The 24105-nt window shown below is 46.8% G+C and overlaps 1 protein-coding gene across 1 annotated transcript in view; it reads left to right on the forward strand.

Annotated features, from left to right (window-relative positions):
- The window catches only part of quob (quattro b), a 32958-nt gene extending 9585 nt beyond the window's left edge, over positions 1-23373 (forward strand). Inside the window, exons 2-24 of the mRNA XM_080846041.1 lie at positions 4242-4439; positions 4986-6834; positions 8309-8521; positions 9474-9597; positions 10899-10992; positions 11843-11929; positions 12408-12524; positions 12847-12945; positions 13128-13276; positions 13484-13622; positions 14639-14761; positions 15139-15330; positions 15534-16873; positions 17760-18009; positions 18361-18447; positions 18605-18835; positions 19719-19889; positions 20038-20215; positions 20511-20627; positions 20780-21028; positions 21391-21611; positions 22051-22110; positions 22208-23373. Coding sequence (XP_080702167.1) covers positions 4242-4439; positions 4986-6834; positions 8309-8521; positions 9474-9597; positions 10899-10992; positions 11843-11929; positions 12408-12524; positions 12847-12945; positions 13128-13276; positions 13484-13622; positions 14639-14761; positions 15139-15330; positions 15534-16873; positions 17760-18009; positions 18361-18447; positions 18605-18835; positions 19719-19889; positions 20038-20215; positions 20511-20627; positions 20780-21028; positions 21391-21611; positions 22051-22092 — 6270 coding nt within the window. The 3' untranslated portion in view covers positions 22093-22110; positions 22208-23373. The remainder of the gene's footprint in view (positions 1-4241; positions 4440-4985; positions 6835-8308; positions 8522-9473; positions 9598-10898; positions 10993-11842; positions 11930-12407; positions 12525-12846; positions 12946-13127; positions 13277-13483; positions 13623-14638; positions 14762-15138; positions 15331-15533; positions 16874-17759; positions 18010-18360; positions 18448-18604; positions 18836-19718; positions 19890-20037; positions 20216-20510; positions 20628-20779; positions 21029-21390; positions 21612-22050; positions 22111-22207) is intronic.
- The last annotated feature ends 732 nt before the right edge of the window (positions 23374-24105 follow it).

Genomic DNA, 24105 nt, shown 5'->3' on the forward strand with positions numbered 1-24105 from the left:
CACACACCCACACACACACACACACACACACACACACTGTTGCCCTGGTCAGAGGCCACACAACCAGGAGGATGAGGTCTGTGCTTTGATGAGACCACCGTGGAAGCAGGCAGAATGAAAATGACAGGATGCAAGGGTCGAGTGTGGATGTGTATGTGTATGTGTAGGTATGTGTGTGTGTATGTGTATGTGTATGTTTATGTGTAGGTGTATGTGTATGTGTACAGTATGTACTGTATATGTGTATGTGTGTGTGTGTGCGTGTGCGTGTGCGTGTGCGTGTGCGAGTGCATGTGTGTGTGCGCGTGTGCGTGTGCGTGTGCGTGTGAGTGTGCGTGTATGTGTATGTGTATGTGTATGTGTGTGTGTGTGTGTGAGTGTGTGTGTATGTGCACATAGTAAATGGTCAGTCTGACTCACCCTGCTCAGGTCTGCTGTAATAGCTGGAAGAGCTGGAACACAAACGCTGCCTGACTCAGTTCATGCCCAGACACCTAAATCAAGACGTGATGCCGTGATGCCTAGTGTGTTAATGTGCGTGTATGTGTATAGGTGTGTGTGTGTGTGTGTGTGTGTGTGTGTGTGTGTGTGTTTGTGTGTGTGTCTGTGTGTGTGTGTGTGTGTGTGTGTGTGTGTGTGTGTGTGTGTGTTTGAGGGAGGAGGATCAGAGGTGAGGACATATGAGCAAGGACCATGTAATCCTGTGTGCTGAGGTTTCTCCCCTGAGTTCCTTGTCATTGGGGATTTTAATTACCCGGTTGCCACCAAAATCCAATGCCCCTGGGTCTTACGGTGCACCAATTAAAATACAACAGCTGAATAAACACTGCACAACCAGTTAGTAACCTACTTACATATTTTCATGACATTGATCTTCGCTTTATAATACAAGACGGCTGGGTATGCATACAGTACATACAGTATGTGTGTCAGACTTCAGTTAGTGTCCACTGGATCCCCTAACCCCCCTGGACCCCCCCACCTCCACCCCCCATGCTGCAGGAACACCTTTAACAGTCCACCACAGAGCTGGATGGGGGTCCGAGTGACTCAGAACTGTAAGTGTAGTGGCCTACAGGCCAGACAGTACATCACCTCTCCTCGGTGCAACCCCAGCTGCAACGCATTACGCATTAAGTGCTGTAGCATAAACACACTGCACTGCACAGCTCTGCGAGAGCCAGGCCCGGCCTAGGCAGAAGCCTGCTGGAAGGATCCAATCAACTGATGAGGACCAGAGAGGACTTAGAGTGGTGATGAGGCAGCATTCCTTTCCAGTGAGGGAGCGACCTCTGGCCGGTTTGCTGCCGTTGGACCCTCTCGGCGTGGTGGTGGTTGAGCTATCAGAGAGTCCTGGCAGTGGATCTGAGTCTCTGTTTTGTAAAGCTCAGCAAATCTCTCCATGATGGTGCTCAATTAGCTCTGAATTGAAAATGACATCGAGAAATCGGTTAAGACTGTGATGATTAAGGCAGCCTTACTAGAGATTTAATTTCTCATTTAGTGTCTTTTGGTGTGTTGTTTTGCTTGGTGAGTGTAGATTGCATTGAGTGCTATACATGCATGTATTTGTGTGTGTTTAAGTGTGTGTGTTTGTGTGTATGTATGTGTGTGTTTGTGTGTATCTATACATCTATACAGTTTTTGTGTGTTTCTAGGGGTATTTAAGTCTGTGTGTGTGAGTGTGTATATGTGTTTGCACACATACGTGTGTGTATGTGTGTGTGTTTATACGCATTTGTGTGTCTAGGATGTGTTTATTCAGAGCCAAGTGTGGCATTTCCCCGGTGAAGGAGGATAATTTAGGCAGAAGCTATAAGGAGAAGCTGTCCCATTAGTGGTTTATGAGATCAACGCTGTGGTCAGGTCAGGGATGAGTCAACAACCACCATACGGTTTGTGTGTCCTGTGTGTGTATGTGTGTGTGTGTGTGTGTGTGTGTGTGTGTGTGTGTGTGTGTGTCCTGTGTGTGTGTGTGTCCTGTGTGTGTGTGTGTGTGTGTGTGTGTGTGTGTGTGTGTGTGTTTGTGTGTGTGTGTGTTTACACATAAATGTGCAAGAACTCGTACCACATACTGTATTGTGAAGAATCCTGCATTGCTTTGAAGCCCATTATTAGATGACCCAATACCACGGGGCCAGGGCAGAACTCACTCATCTCAGCGCCTCTATAGACACCTATAGACACATGTCGACACCATCAGTGTGGCCCGCTCCACTTCACGGCCTTGTGTAGACACTGACAGAGGATGTCAGGTGTTGCCTCAGAAATGCCTGAACTCTGAATGGCTGCCTGACAGCCTGACAGCTCACCACAGCAGACACGGCACGCTCACGCTCCCTCACTGCCTCACTGCCAGCGAGCATAACAGCACTTCAGAGGTTTGTGAATCCCCCCTCGTGCACGAGATGGTTTTTGTCTGGCAACACCGCCGCAGTGATGTATTCTCCTGGTAGGAGGCCAGTTGTGATGCGGTTCTGTGTGGGAGGCGAGGCTGAGGCTGAGGCTGAGGCTCTGAGGCTCTGAGGCGGTGGTGGTGTGCCTCTTGGGTGGGTTGTGTGTCTCTGGCAGGCCGATGGAGAGAAACCTGAGCCGATGTTCATTGGCATAGTGATCTAAAACAGACATACCCGCTAAACATTCAGAGCGTGCCGGGCTATGTTTAAGGCAGGGCTTCACAAACATGGATCTACACGTTTAACCGAGTCAGATTCACACAACTTATAGGTGTAAGTACTAACACACACACAGACACACACACACACACACCAAAACACACTTGCATCCAAGTTTGTAGAAAATAAACATACCAAGATGAAAAAATACTTGACAGACAAATACACATTTACATTCACATGCACTCACTAAGTAAATACTGGCAAAGATAAGAACACACACACACACACACACACACACACACACACACACACACACACACACACACACACACACACACGCACGCACGCACGCACAAAGTCAATACCTCTCCTTTTTCCCTTTCATCTCACTCTTCCTCCTCTTGGGGCTTAAGATTAAAGATTAAAAGAGCATGTTTTCTTTGCCTTTCTCTTACTCACTTCTACAACTATAGATAAAGCATCTGATTCCAGCTCTCTTGCAAGATGTGCACCCAAATCTAATGAGGTGTATCTTGGACCAGCCTGAAACAGTCTCGGGCACATAGTTACTGCTGTCTGAAGAAATGGCAACCAGATCACACCATGTTGGAATTGATTTGCACTACGCAATCACAGCCTTGATCTCTAAAGAATACCAGGCTCTTTTTATTCAAGCCTTCAGTGCATTTGAGATGGAAGAGACTGTGGCTGATGTTCAAGAGGCCTTTAAAGTGAAAGCACCTGGGCCCGGTTTGGTCTGAAGGGACTTCTGAAAGAACCAATGCACCATTTCAAGAAACAGCTCCTAATGGAGTTCTTTCGTCTACATAGTTTTCCTTGATTCTAAAGCTCCAAGGCTTTCTTTTGAATCAAAATGGCCCCACTACACTTCTTTGAAGCATCAACGAACAAAATACACCATAGCGAAAAATTCATTTCTCAATAGGGTGTTATGGTGTTCACACATACCATTATACACAATGGAAGGATTTGTCATAGTCTTTAAACACAGCACACACTATTTGCCTTAACAATGTGCTTCACAGTTGTAGGAAGTGTTAACTGTATCTGATTATTCATGTTTATTTAATGCAGCCTAACATCACTTAATTTACTCTGTCTATAGATTTTCAAAGTTGATGTAAATACCAGTATTTTTCTAATAACCCGAATATGCTCAAGTACAGGCTACAGATATTCTGTACCTTGAAAATGTGTTCATGGAATCTATCAAATCTACTTTCCCTTAACTCCTACTTTAGTTCTTAGAAGGTTAAACTGATCTCTGAACTCATCTCTGCTCATGTGATTCACATACTTTCTCTCTCTCTCTGACTCTCTCTGTCTCTCTCTCTGTCTCTCTCTGTCTCTCTCTGCCTCTCTCTCTCTGTCTCTCTCTGTCTCTCTCTCTCTCTCTCTGTCTCTCTCTGCCTCTCTCTCTCTGTCTCTCTCTGTCTCTCTCTCTGTTTTGCTCACTCTTTTCCTCTGTCATTGTGTTGCTCCTTGCCTCATTACAGAGGTTCATTCAGAGTGCAGTGTTGGCCCTGGTCCAGTCTAACAACCTCTCTCTCTCTCTCTCTTCATCTCTCTCTCTCTCTCTCTCTTCATCTCTTCATCTCTCAGAACCCCTCCTCTCTGGACTGGTCCATTCAGAGCGCGCTGTCGTCTCTCTTCCCTCCCTTCGAGGCCACCGCTCCCACCGTGCTCAGCCAGCTCTTCCGCACCATCGAAGAGCGTTTCCAGGGAGACGCGCTGCAGTGCCTGCTGGACTTCCTCATCCCGGCCAAGCACGTCTTGGAGAGCGTGCAGCAGGCGGCCTGCGTGAGTGTGTCACTCAAACACAACTAAAGCGTCTTACTTACACCGCCATGCAGCACTTAATTAAGAAACCCCCAGAAACATGTTATCAGGAGCAGGCTACACAAACCAAAACAATACATAAGACACGTATTGTTGTGTCTATATTATGCAATACGCCTGACAATAAACCACCACATTCTTATTTAAGCAGACAATGTGGATGACGTTAAGACATGCACATAACAACAGTACTTCACCGTCAGTTGTCACGCAGTGGAAGTTAGGGAGTAACGTCACAGTTTAGCCCAAAATTCTTTTCAGATTTCTCAATTGAGGTCAGAACTGCTTAACTTTTAGCCTTAACCATGGAGGTCTCTTCATCATCCAATTTCCATTCTATTTCATTCCATTCAACTTGTCCTTGCCAATTCCATTTCGCTCATGTAATTCTGCTCTTATTCTACGCAGTTCAGTTCAGTGTCTTTCAATGGAAGTTTGAATGGTGTCCTCCTAGAGATGCCTCGCAGAGGGGTCCATTAATGTTATCTTGTCTCTCCTGGTTAACAGGGTGCTTACTCAGGCGTGGTGTTCCGCCGCGAGGGCTGGCCGCTGTGCCTGCACGACCGTGTGGTGATCCAGCTAGCGCCCATCAACCCTCTGTTGCTCCGCCCCGGTGACTTCTACCTGCAGGTAGAGGCGTTCGGAGACCAGGCAGCCCGGATAGTCCTCAAGAGCCTCCTGGTGCAGGGGGAGGGCCTGGTGGAGCAGGGAAGCTTTTGCTCATCTCAGGGGAGTCTCGGGGTGGAGGAGACACCCATCTTGGAGACGGCCTACCCCTGTTTATTCACCCAGGCCTGGCTCGAGGAGGTCAACGAGGGGAGACATGGCACGCCACTTCGCAAGTGTGTGCTCTCGTCCGACCAGGGAGTGGTGAAAGTGCCCTGGGCCGAGATCGCCAAGCCCGAGTTTCTAGAACGCCCCAAGAGCGGAATCCCGAGCATGTCCTCGCCCCTGACGGGCATGGTGCTGCAGGACATCCAAGCGGCCGCGTCCACGTCGGAGGCCCAGTCATCCGTCCAAACCGAGCTTTCGTCGCTCACCATGGAGACTGTTATCCTTCCGGCCAAAGATGGGATTGCCGTCTCTCTGCGCCTCACTGGTGGCAACTCCAAACTTGTCAAAATGGACCAAGGAATGGCCGTCAGCAATCTGTCCGGTAAGCCAGTAGGCTGGGTGTCGCCCAACACTTGGGACACCAGGCTCAATCGGGAGATTGAGGGAGAGTATGTGGACCTGGTAGAGTTCAACAAGGAAAAGGAAGCCCTTGCTCTCAATAAGCCCATTACGCCCAAGGTCCCCGTCCAAGGCCTCAAGCCAGTCAGACCTGCCCCTCCCGTTCCAAAACGGGACCGTCCACCCCCAGGGGGGCCCAAAAAGCTATCGGTGGACCTGTGCATGCCCTGCAGCAAAGCAGTACCACTTACCCTTGACCTAGAGGCCAAGAACAGGCACCGCGAGTCTTACCTGGCTGCCTTAATGAACCCTGTTAGTTTTGAGGGAAGTTTGGCGCCTCTGGAAGAGACAGGGGCCGACACAGAGGAGCTGGAACTCAGCGCTGGAGGGTGTGGGGCTTGTCCAGGACAAACGCCTGAAGCCTGCCAGCAAGGCTACCCCTCTCAGACCACCTCTGAAGGGGAGAGTTCACCAAAGCCCAGACAGTCAGGGCCAACTGGGCAGCCAGTTTGTGCAGCAGACTGTGGGAGTTATCCAAAGAACTCAGGGCCCCCTCCTCATCAGTCTCTGCAGCACTGCCACCAGCCAGAGTCCAGCAGCGGTCGGGGCGAACTTCAACAAGGACACAGCGCCCAAAAATTCCCCAGAACCCAAATGTTACGCAAACTTGGGCAGCAGTGCAAGCCATCTCCAGACACGGGCCTGGGGTCCCCTGAGACGGAGGGGGATCAGCAGCAGCAGCAGCAGCATACCCCCCTGGTGCCTCAGGACCTGTGTCAAGCAAAACAACATAAAGCACCAGTTCAAAGCCTGACCCCACAACAGGCTGCCGGGACGCAAACTGTGTCCCCCACCAAGAGTCCACTGCACCCTCTGCCAGGAGCTGCAGGCCACCACCCAAACAGCCTTGGCGGGGTAACGCAGGGCGCTCAAGAGCACCTGGTCCAGGCAGAGGTCCTAAAGCTCTGGGGCAAGGGCAGGGCCAAGCAGCACTCCCTGTCGTCTGTGTCGGACTCGGCCCGAGAGTGCCTGCAAGCCCAGAGGATGCCCGGGAGGAGCCTGAGTGACGTCTGTCCTGAGATCATCCCGACCGTCCGTGTTATCCACAACAAGAAGACCACAGCCTTTGGGTTGGTGTCCCCGAAAATGGACCGGAAACCCCTGTCCAAACAGTCCAAAAAAGGTAAAGGCGAGGAATGTTTAAACAGCCGATTCATGATGTGGTTATTCTTTGAGTTTAGGTGAGCTTGAAACCTGCTCTTTCCACCTTCCAAACCATCTTTTCTGTACATTTACTGGTTAATAGGATGCAGTCCCTACCCCCATGTGCTTGGATTTAAATGTATGGTATAGCACGTATGACAACATATTCTAAACATGTCTTGTAATGTAAACAAAGAAAAAATATATGACGGAGATAGAAGGCCTGAATCTTGGAATGAGTTAATGCCAGGGTGAATCCTTTATAAACACACAGTGATTTAATGAAAAACTATGTGCTTGTGTGTGTCCACCAAAGAATGTATCCATGCCTGGCAGGTCAAATGTGAGCAAAAAAGAGTGCCCAGTGATGAGAGGTCAGAGTTCAAAGGGCAGGAGAGTTGGTGGTGTTCCAGAGGGGGAATTCCAGAGCCCTCCTCTGCCTCACACATCTCTCGGGCAGAATGGAGGCATTCATGAGCGACCGGAAATAACTCAGACCTTACATCTCTAAGCTTAGAAAGAGGCTGGGTGCACTGCATGAGGACAGAGTGAACATGGCATTCCTTTAAAGGGTAGGAGCATCTCAGAGAAAGAGAGAGAGAGAGAGAGAGAGAGAGAGAGAGAGAGAGGCCAAAAGAGGATAGGTACATAGCAATGTCCATTCTGAGACAATAATCAAAAATTCCAACACTCAGAAAGATTATTCCCTGTTCAAACATATTGCAATAGAGTTAAAGCCGAATCCGGTGATGTGCTCAATGTAGACACATCCCCTCTAGCTCTTCCCACGGGCAGAGCAGCCCAACCAAGGCTAACGGGATTGGGAGACACGCCTGTCAAAGTGTCTCAGGGAACGGGAGGAAAGAGGCACACAAACAGAGCAACTTTTGTCAGCCTAATTAGGCAGTTAGTGATCAAAGTGAGGCCCATCAGGCAGACAGCTTCAATAAGGACAGATTATGAAATGAGGCGAGGCCCAGAACAGCTGTGCCACTGTACGCCACTTGCAGCCGACACCCACGCTTGTTGCAGTGAAAAGGAAGCTTTGTAGTGAAGATATATGGAAACGTTCCGACAAACATTGATTGTATTGCAGGGTTTTAACAGGCCTGTCAGTCCATGTAAAGGCGAATCAACTTCATTAGGCTAAGTTGCTGCGAATAGCGCAGGCCAAGGGCTCTGGATATTAAGTGACTGTACCCACAGTAGCCAGATAGAGTGACAATAAGGTTAAAATGGCATCTAAATTAGGCTGAAGCCTTTGGTCACACATCTCAGGTCTCAACTGTCACCCTATGGTCATCCCCTATCCCAAACCCTAACTCTCAGATTACAGTTTCAAGCTACTTCCGTACACTCATGCCAATAATGAAAGCATAAATGTTAATACACAGTTCAAATGTATTCAATGTCTAAAATTTGTCCTCCTTTTTCATCTCCTCCTGACTGGAAAGATGTGTACCAGTCTGGCATTGCTGAGCCCAGCACTCCTAAGACACCTGCTGGAGGACTTGACTGGAAGCTCCAGACACCCCCTGCTGACCAGCAGCCTGCAGCCCAGGGGAAGCACACTGTTCCTGGGTCCAGGGCCTCCGCGAGTCCCCTCTTTAAGCCGTTCGCTCCTGACAGCATCACTCTCCTGCCTCTGGGCATCGCCTGTTTGCCAGGTAACTCAGAGCAGCCGATAAAAATCTCCAACAAGGCGCCATCTGATGCCCCCTCTGATAAATAATGTGTGGCCTGTCTGTCTCCCCACTAAGTGCCCCATCACTGTCTCTGGGCTTTTAGAGGCTCTATCAGTCTGTGCCGCCCCTTCTCTGGTCTCTATCGCTTTCATCTGACAGCCTCCACCTACTCCTCATGCCTAACCACCTTGTGTACTTGTGTTACGAAATTACTGCTATTTGTGTGTGTGTGTGTTTGTGTGTGTGTGTGTGTGTGTGTGTGTGTGTGTGTGTGAGTGTGTGTGTGTGTGTGTGTTTGCGTACTAAATTGGCTAAATGCAGGTTTTTTGTTAAGCAGCAAGGGGAAGCACACAGAGAGCTCCTCCACTCATTATGTCTTTTTGATCCCATGCAACAAAATCACACATCTGCTCCCAGATTAGCTTTTTAATGTGGTGCCAAATGTATCTCTTCCCCAGCCCCTCCAATTATTTATACAAACGAGTCGAACCTATCAGGGGCTTTTGACTAATTACAGGCTCTTGTGTTTCCAAAGTATTGCCGCTTCCGTGTTTGCAGATGTCTTTGAGCTGCGACAACGCGTTGTCTTTCTTTTCTCTGATAAGAATCAAACCCTCCAACATCTAAGGCACAGACACATGCTCACAGACGCAAAGACACACTGATGCACAGTACACACGCACACACACACACACACACACACACACGCACACACACACACAATGACACACAGACACACACTCATACACACATTCATAACCACACAAAGACACACAGACACACACTCATACACACACACACACACACACACAGACACACACAGACACACACACAGACACACATTCACACACACACAAACACAAACACACACACACACCGACACACACACCACCAATGCTAAGGCTATCCCTCTCTCTCTCTCTCTGTGTAACAGGAAGCAGAGACCGCGCCGGCCGAGCAGTGCTGGAGGTCTATGGGGACAGGAAGGGCTGGACGTGCCCTCTGGTGACCTCTGTGGAGCTCTGCAAACTGCTGCTCTACCTGCACTCCATCCCCAGGTACACACTGCGTGCGCCAACCCTGCTGTGCACTGATAATGTTCAGATGGCTGATAACTGCACGGTGCCATCCATACAGAATCTACTGATTTATCAAATGTGTGTGTTGCGTCTTTGTTGACCACAGTATAATTACTGACCACAGTAATTATTTTTTTGCACTGACATAATGTGCTGTAATTGTAGAAGCTAACAAAATGTCCTTGCCCTTTGAGTTAATTAATGATTAAATGTGTTGCTGTCATATTTCTGTAGCCATGTCAAATGTCTTCTGTACAGATTGTGAGAGAGTGTATTCAGTAGGGAACCCATCATATGGGAGTTTACTAGACTGAGAGGCTATGCATGCCATGATGTAGAGATGTACCAAATGGTTGACTCTACGTCAGCATCGTCCTTGCATCAGCCTTACAATGTTCAGGAAGATTTTACTGTAAATAGCTAGATGGCGTGTTGAGCAGTTTTGATAAAAATGTAAATGTTGTCAAAACATCTGTATCGAGGTGTTTCATTACAGTTCAGTCATATTATTTCTTTTACAGCTCAAAAACATTTTTAAGGGTGCACTTACACATTAAGAAGAGAATAATACAGAATGTTAGTATAGGTCTCCTGGATACATTTAGCAAAGCTCAGACACACCTGAAACTACCTAGCAACTGTAAAATAACTATGACGAACTTAGAGAGTAGTGACAAACACAAACCACTAGATGGCATTGGCATACCATTGACAGTAAAAGCCTTACATGTGGGTGCCTGGGTGTCTGCTGATAGATCACCCAACATTGTTTAGTTACAGTGATTTTAGGCATACTTGCGTTGACTTAAAAATGTCTTTACTACTTAAATACTCCTTAATTTGACATTTTTACATGGTGTAATTCGATCTGAATAAGGCTGTATGCTGTTCATAGTACAATGCACGCACATTTTTGTTAGGATTCTAGAGCTATTTCAGTGCAGGGTTTAAGGGGTGTGATGTTTTAGAGAGAGCCTTTTCATCAAACACACTTGTAAAGTTCAAAGCAAAATAGGCTTGTCTGAACATCTGTCACACATAAAACCTTAAACACTACTTCAGCATGTCACCCCACCTTGCTGCACTACGTGGTATGGCAGCTCATCAAATCTATGTTTATGTAGTTTTCAAAAGGAGGGGACCTAGCACTCTTGATACACCAGACAAGAATTTGTCTGACAGAAAGGTTAGAGTGTAACCGTTCCCACTGTGCTATTATTAAAATATGATTATAATATGCTGAATGAATATGTGTGTGTGTGTGTGTGTGTGTGTAACAGGAAGGAAGTGCGGGACTTAGGGCTGACTCTGGTGGTTGATGCCCGGAGGGTTCCTCCTCCTCCTGTGCTCTACAAATCCCTACTCATGATACAGGTGAGCCCAAAATGGCGTCATGCCAAATAACGAGTGCCATAGTGTGAACATCACCCAACCTTAGCAGTAGCTTAGACATGTGGGGCAGGTCTCGCTTTTCTTACTTCTTCTCCCGACAGGTAGACTAAACAAGGGCCAAAATAGCAAAAACAGGACATCTATCTGTTTACACGAGGCCCATTTCTTTTCTGGTCACCATTAAAAAAGAACTTGTTTACTCCATAAGAGTCAGTTGTGGTAAAAAAAAAAACCTGTCTTTACCTCGCTCCACCCTCTCCTCCTTTTTGTGTCTCATGTCCTTCAAAGGGCTGTTTACTTTTCTTCTCTATTCCAGTTTTGCTGTCAGGTCTTTACATAGCACAGTCTACTTGATCTGGCTCACAGTTATACAAATACACATCAGACACACACACACACACACACACACACACACACACACACACACACACACTCACAAACATGTAGTCTCACATACAAACACACATAACACACTTACACATACAAACATGTAGTGTCACACATACAAACATGTAGTCTCACACACACACACACACACACACACAAACATGTAGTCTCTCTCTCACACTCACACACACATAACACACCTACACACACAAATATCTTGTGTCACACACTCACACACACACACACACACAGTCACACACACACAGTCACACACACACACACACACACACACACACACACACACACACACACACACACACACACACAGTAACACACACACAGTCACACACACACACACACACACACACACACACACACACACACACACACACACACACACACACACTCATACTCAGCTGGTGTTCTACCTCTCTGTGTGCTTTAGGAGCAGGCTCTGCATGCGGTGCATGCCGTGGTGGTGCTGGTGGATAAGGAGCTGAACTCGCGCCCAGAGAGGCACACAGGGCTGCAGGTCAGTCACAGCCCATTACACCCCATTCCCCTCTGGCCAGACAGACAGAGTCTCTCACATACTCACAAATAGCAGTATTATTTATTGTTACTATATATATTAATATATATAACACTTAAGGCACCTGCTAGGAGGTATTTTTCATCTTTACATTTCATCTTAAACAATTTGACAATTACTCTGTCTAATTTATAGACATATGGAAATCCAGTTAGACACATTCAACATTTCATCACCATCCAGCTAAAAACAGGATTATACAATTTTATTCTATGATAATCTGTCTACAATTAATCTGTGTTTGTCTGCATCTGTGTGTCTGTATGTCTGTATGTGTGTGTGTGTGTGTGTGTGTGTGTGTGTGTGTGTGTGTGTGTGTGTGTGTGCGCGCGCGCGCGCGTGTGTGTGTCTGTGTGTGTGTGCACGCGCGCGCATGTGTGTGTGTGTGGCTGTGGGGGTTCTGAATGTATTCAATTAGATGGACATTATCACCTCCCTGAAAGCTCTGCACAAAATTGTTGATGGACAGCAGCTGACCTCTGACCTGGGCGGGACTTTCCTCTTCAACCACATTGATTGGCTGCATTTCCACCAGGTTCTGATAGCACTTTGTACTTTCACCTGCTTAAGTGAGGTTGGATGAATATTGGTAAAATGTTTCATTTTTTGAACAATGTCAGGACATTTTAAAACAGTAGCCCATGTGAAGCAGGCAGGGTCGAAAACTTTAAACATTAAGCGGGCTGATGTATTTGAGTTAGTTGCCTCTTCTTTCTTTATTGCCTTCTTACAAATTTTCCAAAATGGGAACAGTAAATCTTTCTACAAGAGTCTATCAGAATAGAATGTAATTAAGTGTCAAAGTGACCAGATTTAGTTTGGTCAGAGTCATTTGAAACTTTTTAATTTCATTTCAGAAAATGGCCGTCTTCACGACTGACCTTCAAGGGGCAGCTTCACTCCTCCAGAAGGCCATCAAGAAGTTAGACAGTGTCAGGAAGATGGACACCGTTAAGGTACTGAGCAGAGGGATTAGTACTGTTGTTTTTGTCTGAATCATCCTCACAAAATGTGTCCTGACCTTGTTTTTGCACAGCAGCTGTCTCATTAAAACACTGGCTGGGTGGTTGCTTCCCCATGCATAAGCCATTTCATTATTGCTGCTCATCACCTGTACTTCTCCTTCCATTCACGTCAGGATGTGAAGATGTGCATAGAAGAGCAACGAAGCTCAATGAAAGAGGTACTGGAAGACACGCGATTGGTCACTTTACAGCGGGAGGGAGGGGCCATCCTCGCCAGAATGAGGAAGGAGGAATTTCGATTCGCCCAATCGGAAGACTACAGGTACATTCTTAAAGCAGTCAAGAACCCCATCTCTTCTCATTTGACACCAACATGTTCTGCAACATAGCAATCGCAAAAAGCTATAAATAGCTACAGTGACATCAACACGTTCTGCAACATAAATAGCTACAGTATGGCCGTGTCTAAACTGCATGTGTAACATTAACCCAGTGAGATGACGCTGCCCTCGTCCCTCTCTCCGCTCAGACACTCCATGGAGGCCTTGAGGAGCCTGTACAACCAGGTGGAGGAGAAGGTGCACACGCTGGTCATGAGGTCCAACCAGTCCCTGCAGCACCTGGACTACCTGCTCCAGCTGAGGACCATGGAGGATGAGATCACCTTGGTAACCTGCTTCATATATAAGGAACCCCTCATGTCACTGAGATCCCCTTAGTAACCTGCTTCGTATATAGGGAACCCCTGATGTTACTGAGATCACCTTGGTAACCGGCTTCATATATAAGGAACCCCTCATGTCACTGAGTTTAACATGGCCAAGATAGAGGCACAGGCCTGGGTGCCCTAAAGGCAGCCTCATCTGGCAAAGATGGAGCCATTTATCTGCTTATCTTTCGCCTCTTCTCTTCCTGACTGCAAATGGGTACTGAGTTTCCCTCGCTCTTAGTGCTGGGGCTTGGCTCTGTCAGGCTCCTGGAGACAATTCCAATTGTTATTGGCGCTATATAAATAAAATGTATTGAATTGAGTTCATAGAATTCTGATTTGTGAAATACCATATAGCTCTTTAACAGCAGGCCAGGTGTGGCCCAAGCGGAATATTTTTTTGTCCCTCTGCATCCCAGTGGTGACCTATAAACAGGCACATCTAACTTACTGTAACATAGATATTCCTTGTTAGCTTAGGTTTATCTGGTCTTTTATAGTGCCAATTAAAAGATTTCGGTCTGTCCATTGTAGAATGTTTCTAACCATTTAGATAAAGACAAAGTATGTGGCCCCTGGTTTATGATAACTGATCATACTGGTTGTTACAGAGCACGTATATACACTGTGAACATGCACTTGTGCATCCATATTAGATAGCTCTTTGTACTATCTGTGTGAACAACCACACAACAATGTAGATCCCCCCCTTACACACACACACACACACACACAAACGCACACTGTGGAGAACAAAGTGAAAAAAGGCCAGCTGTTGAGACATTTCATGCGTGAAATGTCGAGGTGACTCTCAGCGCAGTCAGCCCCTTCAATTAATCACAGTGGCAGACTTAATCAGCACCGTCTGTTCACCCACGTCCAGGTTTGACAATCCCGCTTGGATAAACACGAATTACAAGGAGCGAAGCACAGTGAACGTGAATTAAAGCTGCATTCTTATCCCCCCTCATCCAGATAAGGGAGTGGTTTGCCACAGAGGAAGAGTCCTGGCTGAAAGAGTTGAATTCCGCCGAGGGTACACTAGACACTGTGGAGCAGAAGCTGAAACACCTCAACTCCTTCCTCAGTCAGGCCAAGGTAATGGATCCCCCGGAGAAATGCTTATGTTGCCAGGGTTCGGTTTCTGACAGTATTGTAATTAAAAGAAAAATGAAAGACAACAGGTTGGGTTCTTTTTTTACTCGACCCAGAAGTTACACAGCGAACAAAATGTGCCACAAGAAGTGATTTGTTCTCAGGCACCTGCACAGAACATCTGGAGAGAACATTAAGCTAATTCGCGGTCACGCTGTGTTTCCTCTCAGGAAACTAAATGGGCTGCCTCGCAGGCTGTGCCTTACAGATTTCTCCGCCATTGAAAGACACGCGAAGCACATACCACAGCGAAAATGATGGCGTGTGTGGGAGTTGTCAGGGAGATGCAAGCACGACTAATGCCCTTTTCTTTATGGCAGGAGAAGAAGGTTCAAGGCGAGGTGCTGGTGCAAGAAGCTGAGAAGATCCAAGGGGCCTCGTACCCCGAAGCGGAGGTTCTCCGCGCCCTGGTTAACACTTTTAAAACCCACCTGGTTGAGAGCCTGTCGCGGGCTGAGCGCTCTCAGTCCGAGCTGGAAATATCAGCCCGTCTGTACAGGTTCTGTGAACAGGTCAGTCCACAGAACTGCTTCCTCGGGGTAAAATTAGCGGCTAATTAAATTAGAAACCACAAACGTAATGGTATAGCCTAAACCCTCTATTAAGCCTATCAATCTATTAAAGCCCAGTTAGCATAGCCTAACACATTAATTAGGCCATTCAATTCCAGTTTAATTGCATCCAAATTGAAATGCACTTTTGTGTCTGTTCGCAGGCCATGTCTTTGGCAACGGAGTGTGGGCAGTATCTGGAGCATGTGGGGAGCGGGTGCTACCCTCTCAGGGCCAACACAGGCACCCTGAAGGCCTTTGAAGAGAGATTTAGAAGCTTTTCCCCCGACCGCTTCCAGGAGGCCAAGGCCGACGCTCTGGCTCTGAGAGGGCCGGGGGGGCTGAGGGTGTGGGGCGCAGCCTGGGCTCAGTGCCAGGACGTCAGGGGGAGGCTGCTGAGGAGGCTGCAGGCCTCTGATGAGGGCCAGGTGGGTCCGAGGGGAGCCACAAGGCCAGGGTTGGTGGAGGCCGCGTCTTCGACTCACTGCCCAAGCGTAGCGGCAGCAGGGGATACTCCCACCCTTGAATACAAAGAGCCTGCCCAAAGAAGAGCCTCGGTGCCCCTTGCCGAGAGCCGAGACAGCCGTGCCAGGCAGAGCGAGGGGGCCACGGTCACCTGTTTTAACCTTCACTTCAAACCTGAGGGCAAAGGGAAGGGAGGGGGGAGCCAGAAACTCGGCAACAATGACATCAAGGCTCCTCAGTCCCCTTCAAACACAGAGAATCAGGCCAACCCTCCTCTGCCATGTCAAGCAGAGACCGCTGAGACACCACCAGTGCTGGAATTTCAAGCAGAGACCACTAAGACACCACCACCGGTGACATGTCAGGTAGAGACGACTGAGACACTACCAGCACTGACATGTCAAGCACAGATGACTGAGACACTACCAGCACTGACATGTCAAGCACAGATGACTGAGACACTACCAGCGCTGGCATGGCAAGCAGAGACCACTAAGACACCACCAGCGCTGACATGTCAAGCAAAAACCACTAAGACACCACCAGCGGTCCCCGCCAGGCCAACCAAAGCATTGGCCAACTTCATGGCACTCCAAAATGAAATTGAGCAAAAAATCTCAACTCCTCCACTGCTCACAGCAGCTGAGACTGAAGCTCACATTGCCAGGTCCGCGGAAGGCAAAACCAGGTGGTGGAGAGGCCCCCGGGAGCACCACAGCCACAGTGAGGACGACCTCCGGAGGATGGACGAGCCAACCGTATGCCCGCCGTGCCACCGTGCTCTGGGCCGCTCGCAAAGCGAGGGCTCGTGCGTGAGCACGGCGCAGTGCTCCTCGCGCCACACCGATGTCGCGTCCACCCGCGGCATTTTCGGCAGCTCCCACCACCTCAGCCACTCATCCCAGCTGACTCCCCACAGACGCAGAGGGTCCGAGGAGGCCCAGGCCTCGGCAAGCCCCATCTCAGACACGGGCTCCAGGCTTCAGACTCCCAGGCCTGCAGGCGCAGCACAGGCTGAGGAGAGCAGCAACAACATCCTGTAAGTCAGCAGTTCACCTCAGTGTGCTGTGGTGATGTATTCATCTATTTTGTCTTTCAGTAAATAAAGGGGAAATAACCATGTTAATTCATGATTACAAGACAAAGTCTTTTTGGTTACCTTGTACAAGTGCTGTTTTAGGCAATCCTAAGATATGTTCAAACTGTAATGTTTGTGCGACCAAAACTAATTATATAATAACATCTGTGATAAATTCATTGTTTGTCAGTTTCCGCCACAAGATGGCAGAGATTATGACATGACACAGCTGAGAACAGCCCTGGGAAAATGAATAAAGCCTGTCTTATGTGCAAGAGACACATTATGTTCCCTGCACTATTATTACAGAAATTAATTTTCTCTCTGTCTAAGTTAATAGAGTGTAGACAGTGTAACATTTCCAAGTAATCCAGTTTTGCTTGCTTGGCGACACAGTTGAGAAAAATATAAATACGGCAATGCGATCATTTGTGTTGTTTAGAGACTTCTGCTTTGCTCAAGGTCATTGCTTAAGACATTATATTACCATTTTGTTTCATTTCACCATGTTTGTTGAGTGCAGCAGGACTAATGATAATAACAATGATAATAATAATCCCCAGCATGAATGGTACAGTAGATACAGGCCTCTAAATACAGTTAACAGCTGCTGTGCCTGTATGATATACCAGTAACTGCACGCTGTCCACTTTGATGTGTAACACTCCGATTTGCGTTGTGGCTGTACAACCTCGAACGTGCATTGTTTTCTGGAACCCAAACGCTGTGTTGTCCATTAGCCTTTTGCTTAACCGCTATTGTGCCTGTATGATAGTCAGTGGTTCTTTACTTAACTGCTATTGTGCCTGTATGATAGTCACTGGTTTTGTTCATGGCCATGCCACAGGAAGCTACAGCGCATCATGGAGGAGCTTCTGCTGACGGAGCGGGAGTATGTGCGGGCGCTCGGCTACGTCATGGAGCACTACTTTCCTCAGCTGGAGCGGGCCGACGTGCCGCAAGACCTGCGCGGCCAGCGCGGCTCCATTTTCGGCAACCTGGAGAAGCTGCGTGACTTCCACCAGCACCACTTCCTGCAGGAGCTGGAGCTGTGCCTGCGCGAACCCTTCCGCGTGGGCAGCTGTTTCCTCCAGCACGTGGGTACCTGGGCAGCCTCCTCTCTGGCCTCAGGAGCAGGCATATGATGCTGATGATTCCATAAGCTACATAACTGATAACAGTGAAACTGTCACTGTTAGTGATAGTTATAGTTTGCTTGTGTAGAGGCACTGACATAATGCAAGATACTTGGAAGGCCAAGATCCACTCTATAAACGTCTATGTTTCACATGTACTTCTATGATGTAGTTCAGCATGAATCAAAAGGATGGCTACATGCTGTAATATTACTCTTACTGTAACTTATCTCTGTCTTTTTCAATTTGAAGATGTTTGAGGATGTTTCTGCAGAACTGGGAATAAATTCCTTTCATCTCTTGTCTATGCAGAAAGAAAACTTCAGCCTCTATGCATTGTACAGCAAGAACAAACCTCGTTCTGACAATCTCCTGAAGCATCACAGCCACTTCTTCAAGGTGAGAACTTCGGCAGGTTTTATAAAAATAATGCAGCCTGTGGCAGGATAACAAGGGAGGACGTATAAAATAAGACGTCTCAAACCTTACCTCTCGAGTTCTCCTGAGCAGGGCGAAATAAATGACAGTATTGTGCGATGTGCGTTTTGACCCACAGCAGAAGCAGCTGGAGCTGGGAGATAAGATGGATCTGTCCTCGTATCTTCTGAAGCCGGTGCAGCGCATCAGCAAGTACAGCCTTCTGCTGCAGGACATGGTGCGTGAGTGTGGCACTGGGCCCACCAGGGGCCGTGAGCGCACGGAGATCCAGGCAGCGCTCGAGGTCATCCAGTTTCAGCTTCGCCATGGCAACAACCTCCTGGCCATGGACGACATCCAAGAGTGTGATGTAAGCCTGAGCACAGAGAGATGGAGAGAGAGAGGGCAAGAGAGCGAGAGAGAGAGAGAGAGGGAGAGAGAGAGAGAGAGATAGAGAGGGTCAAGATTGGGAGATGAAGGGGTATGGCAGTAAACATCAATCTTGTTGTTATGCGGAAGCTCTGCATCACCCTGTGCCGTGTAGCCTATCCACAGCTGTGATGAACCCAAGGCTGAGGTGTGTGTGTGTGTGTGTGTGTGTGTGTGTTTGTGTGTGTGTGTGTGTGTGTGTGTGTGTGTGTGTGTGTGTGTGTGTGTGTGTGTGTGTGTGTGTGTGTGTGTGTGTGTGTGTGTGTGTGTGTGTGTGTGTGTGTGTGTGTGTGTGTATGTGATGAACCCAAGGCTGAGGTGTGGTGGTGGTAAACATCAGCTGTGCACGTGAGGAAAAGCAAGGGCACGGAACCACACCCTGTACGAGGGAGATCTGGGGGAAATATTCAGTTAATCCCAATTCAATTACTCAGACCTTTTTTAAATTCATTGCATCATTTGATGAGTAGGTCTCAAGGTTGATACAACCACTTTGATATTTCTCAGATTTCGTGGATGACAACATTTAAACTCATCCACCCCATGCCTTACTTTGTATCATTCAGTGCTGCAGCAAGTGCTTAGCAGTCAGCTGAAAGAAACCACTGATGGATCACTTCAAGGACATGAGTTTGAAATGACTCACTGAAATGACTCACTGTTCATCTTATTTTGCTGTGGTTGTGTAACCACATTATATCGAGTAGATTTGATTTAAATCTGTCTGCCACAACACACACTTTAAATGTTGTACTCTGAGTCTGCCTTCTCATGTGACGTTCACTGTGTCTCTGTGCTGACAGCAAGCTGCCTCTCTGTGACAGGTGAATTTGAAGGAGCAGGGCCAGCTGATTCGTCAGGATGAGTTCCTGGTATCCTTCCGGAAGAAGAAGTGTTACCGCCACATTTTCCTCTTCCAGGACCTCATTCTCTTCAGTAAGACCAAGAAGACTGAGGTCGGGAATGACGTCTACGTTTACAAACAGTCCTTCAAGGTACCCTGACACAAAACAGACATGTGTCAGTCATGATAGATTATTCCCGAACACTATTTTACCCATCTGATGAATTTATAATCCCTCATGGACGCCTGATTTACCTGAGGCGTTGCCATTTGTTTTTGTTTTTCCTGCCTTGAACCAGACATCAGACATCGGAATGACCCATAACTGTGGTGACAGTGGCCTTGGTTTTGAGATCTGGTTCCGGAGGAGGAAGTCCCAGGACACGTACGTCCTTCAGGCGACTAGCGCGGAGGTGAAAGTGGGCTGGACCAGGGACCTGGAGCGGATCCTCTGGGAGCAGGCCATACACAACCGAGGTGAGGGGGAGTGCTCTCATGTTCAGGACAGGACTGTTTTTGCATTGTTGTGTCGTGATCATCTTGCTCGCTCATTTATCTTTAAACAGATGTCGGATTAGGATTGTGTTCCTCATAAGCATTGCGGTGTTGTGACTGTCATTAAATGATTCCATGTGATACTTCTTCATTATAGCATACGTATACTGTACGGTTGCAGCATAATTCCTTTGGAAAACACAGCCCAGGCTCTTTTTACATGATGTAAATGCTAAATGTTTTAAAATGTATAAACCCAAACAATATATTTTAACAGAAATCCGGATGCAGGAGAGGGTGTTCATGGGAATCGGCTACAAGCCCTTCATGGACATTCAGCCAAGTGATGCTGCCATCAGTGACCGGGCCATCAACGGGGCCCTCGCTGGAAGAGGTGCAGACCATTCTTACTGCTTCATTTTTTAACGCCTACAAAAAGTTAAACACTACACACTTCATCCTCCCTGTGCAACTTTTATATCTGTTTGGCCTCAGTGGATGACAGCCTGATAAGATACTTAACCTTGTTTGCCTCTGTCCTCCCAGCGGCTGCTTTTGGGGTACCTGGCTCTCAGGGAAGGTTCCCTGCTCTCAGGCCCACCTCCGTCAGAAGAACTTCATCCTCTGGCAGCCACTCGTCTTCCTCCTCGTCTTCCTCGGGCCGAGGCTCCATGTCTCCTGTCGGGTACATGTGCCCCATCAACAACCAGCCGGTGGCCGGCCTCTCCCTCTCTGCTCCTGGGTTGCTGGAGGAGGATGACCTGGATCAGGAGCAGGGGAACCACCTTGTTTTGGGTGAGCTGGTTTGGTTACCTGTTTCACACCCTGAGAGGCTGTTGAAGATTACTGTATCATTCAGTATGTAATATCCAACGGATACATTATGGTGAACGCTGTTTTTGCCAAAAAGCTATGGGAAAACCACCATTCCTTTACAGTGCTGGTGAACTAGCCCTGATTTGGTCTCATTTCATACGCCATTCTTACAACATTGGTGTGTGTATTGTTGTTTTTTTAAAATTATAATATAATTCATGCACAGGTAAGAGTGGATGTGTTTTGAGTGCTGTGGATAAATGAGTTGAGGGTGTTGGGGTAGCTCAGTGGGAACACTATGGGCCTAATCTGTTGGCTGCCTCTCCTTGCCCGTGATACAGTGGACAGCTCTGAGTCGTCTGGAGAGAGCGTGAGCGGCTTCAGCAGCTCGGGCCACAGCTGCCTGTCGGTAATTGGCGGCGAGGTGGAGGAGTCTCACTCCGAGGGGCCTGTCCGGTGTGCAAAGGCTTTGGGGGCGCAGAGGGGGCTCCGGGAGCGGCCAGATGAGCCCGCACTCGCCCCGACACCAGCCAGTCGCACAAGGGATCAACCACTCAGCAAGGTATGGCCAGGAAACTAGACGCAGGAAAGGCCGCAAGAAGGCTGCAGAAAATCACAGGGAAAAATTCAAGCAGTGCTTTGCTGTTCTGAAGCTGGGGCTTAATCTTAGGCATGTTAATCAGTTCTGCACATTGTTCTGGCGAGTAAATGGAAATGAGTTGCACACCGGTTTCATAAACCACATTGCATAAGTTTTGCATAAATATAATTGCATAAATGAGCTATAATTGTGTAGGTTTGTTCCACTGACACATACTGGTCTTGCAGTAATAGATATGCCCTATAGATTCCATTAGTTTATATAATGAATCTTTATATAATTCATAATCAATAATCTTTTTCTGTGTAATAACCTTGGATGATCTCCAGCTCCCCTAAAGTGCACTGTTTTACAGTAATCTAAATAAAAGACATTCTACTGCTTTGTATGATTCTGACAGATTAAAGAAGTGAACATTACAGGCAAATCCACTGAAGTGTAACTGACAGACATGTATTAGGTAAGAACAGGTCCACACATGATATTCAACTAACTCATATCCATTATCAATTGTGTCCTTGTATTAACAGTATGTTCTTTTGTTTTGTTCATTTAAGTTGCAGGATTCCACAGACACATTCCACATCAGAAACAGCCCAGGGAAACACCCGAATGCCTCTCTCACAGCAGATGCCATGACAAGGAGACAGACTTACCCTTTTGGGGAGATTTCATGAAGCACCTGAGTATGGAAAACATAGTGGATCTTCACATTGAAATATTCAGCAGGATTCTTCAGGATATAGAACATATTTCAGGTGTTATCACACAGATTGCAAGGCATATTTCAGAATTTGCTTAAAGATGTTTCAGTAACGCCAATAATATTAATGATTTGTTAATACTTTTGACTTCCTGTCGATACCTTAGCTTAATTTAGAGCTGGACTGACTGCATGTCTATGTGTGTGTGTGTGTGTGTGTGTGTGTGTGTGTGTGTGTGTGTGTGTGTGTGTGTGTGTGTGTGTGTGTGTGTGTGTGTGTGTGTGTATGTGTAGGTATGTCTGTGCTGTTTTGTCTGTGTGTGAGTTTTTCAGTATTTTACATTACATCACATTATTTTCTACATTCAGTAGAATAAAATGTTCTGGCATTGTAGACTTTTGTGTCACACAGTTTTTATATTGCTCAATCCTTTCTTCCTTTCTTCCCTCTCTTGGTCTCTTTCTCATACACACTAACGCACGCACGCATACACGCATGCACGCAGATATGGCTGGCTGTGCCAGTTTCTCTCATCTCCACTGGTTTGTTAAATACATCCATGGTCCAGTAAAGAAATGCAATGCTTACTAATATAGGCACATCTACTGTGATATTTTATGAAAAACAGTATCTAGATTGTATGCTATGTTAGTAAATGTTAAAATGTAACTCCAAAATGGCAGTAGATATAGCAGTAAAAATCTCCTATACCTGTGACATGAACTGAAATACCACATTTGCTACTTTTTCAAAATGCATTATAATTATCTGATATTGGGGAGAAAAAAACACTAGTCATTTTGGTGGAAGAAGTTCTGTTTTTTTTTTTTGTCGACCCAGGGTTGTGTTATTTTTGTTATATTGTTTTTTAATGATCTCTTGTATTTATTCATTTCATTTTCCTCATCTGTGCGTCCAAAGGTTTTTCTTCAGAACCAGTGTTAAGTGGCATTATGAATGCTATACAGGCGTAGTCATAGTAACATCAGCTCTGTTATAATAAAGTGGCTTTCAGACTCTAGCAGTTATCTTATTCTGATGATTCTGTAGACACCGAACCCAGCCGTGAATCCTGACACCTGCTGAAATCTCAAATCACTACGTCCCACAGAACAGAGCATTGACATGCCACAGGACCTTAAAAATGCTTGGAACTCTGAATAAATTCTTTCTGTCAAGTGTGAGGTTATCTAGTCAGTGTCAATAACTGAGTACCTCTAAGTACTGAAATTTCAGATGTTGATTTTGTTGATGATGATGTTTGTTATAATGATATAATGTTTCATGACTTAATTTACTTTATCTGTGAATTGTGCTTATTTGTTGTCACGGATATCACACATGTTTAGAGTAGAGAAGATGTTAGTGATTTAAAATCAGATATGCTTTTCTGTTATTCCAAAGCAGTACATTCTTTTTCTTAACCAAGTCCTGCCAAATTTCGCAGGTACAGAATGCACACAGCATAATTAGACAACACGGCTATCCAGTGCATTCATGACAAAAGTTGCACCCATTTTGCATCCTTAAACAGACTCTGTATGGGCTAAGTCTACACTAAAAGCCCAGAGGGATGGCTGACTGAGCACTTGATTGATGCGCTTGGTAGATGTAAAATAACGTTCCAATTTTGCGTACTCGTTCTTGGTTATGCAAACTTTATTTCTCACAGTAAGATCCAATCCATAAGCATGTCCATACATCCAAACTAGCATCTTATTTACATGAAACAGACCTTTGTTAATACAATG

Source organism: Sprattus sprattus (assembly GCF_963457725.1).
Source record: "Sprattus sprattus genome assembly, chromosome: 10".
In the NCBI taxonomy this organism is placed as follows: Eukaryota; Metazoa; Chordata; class Actinopteri; order Clupeiformes; family Clupeidae; genus Sprattus; species Sprattus sprattus.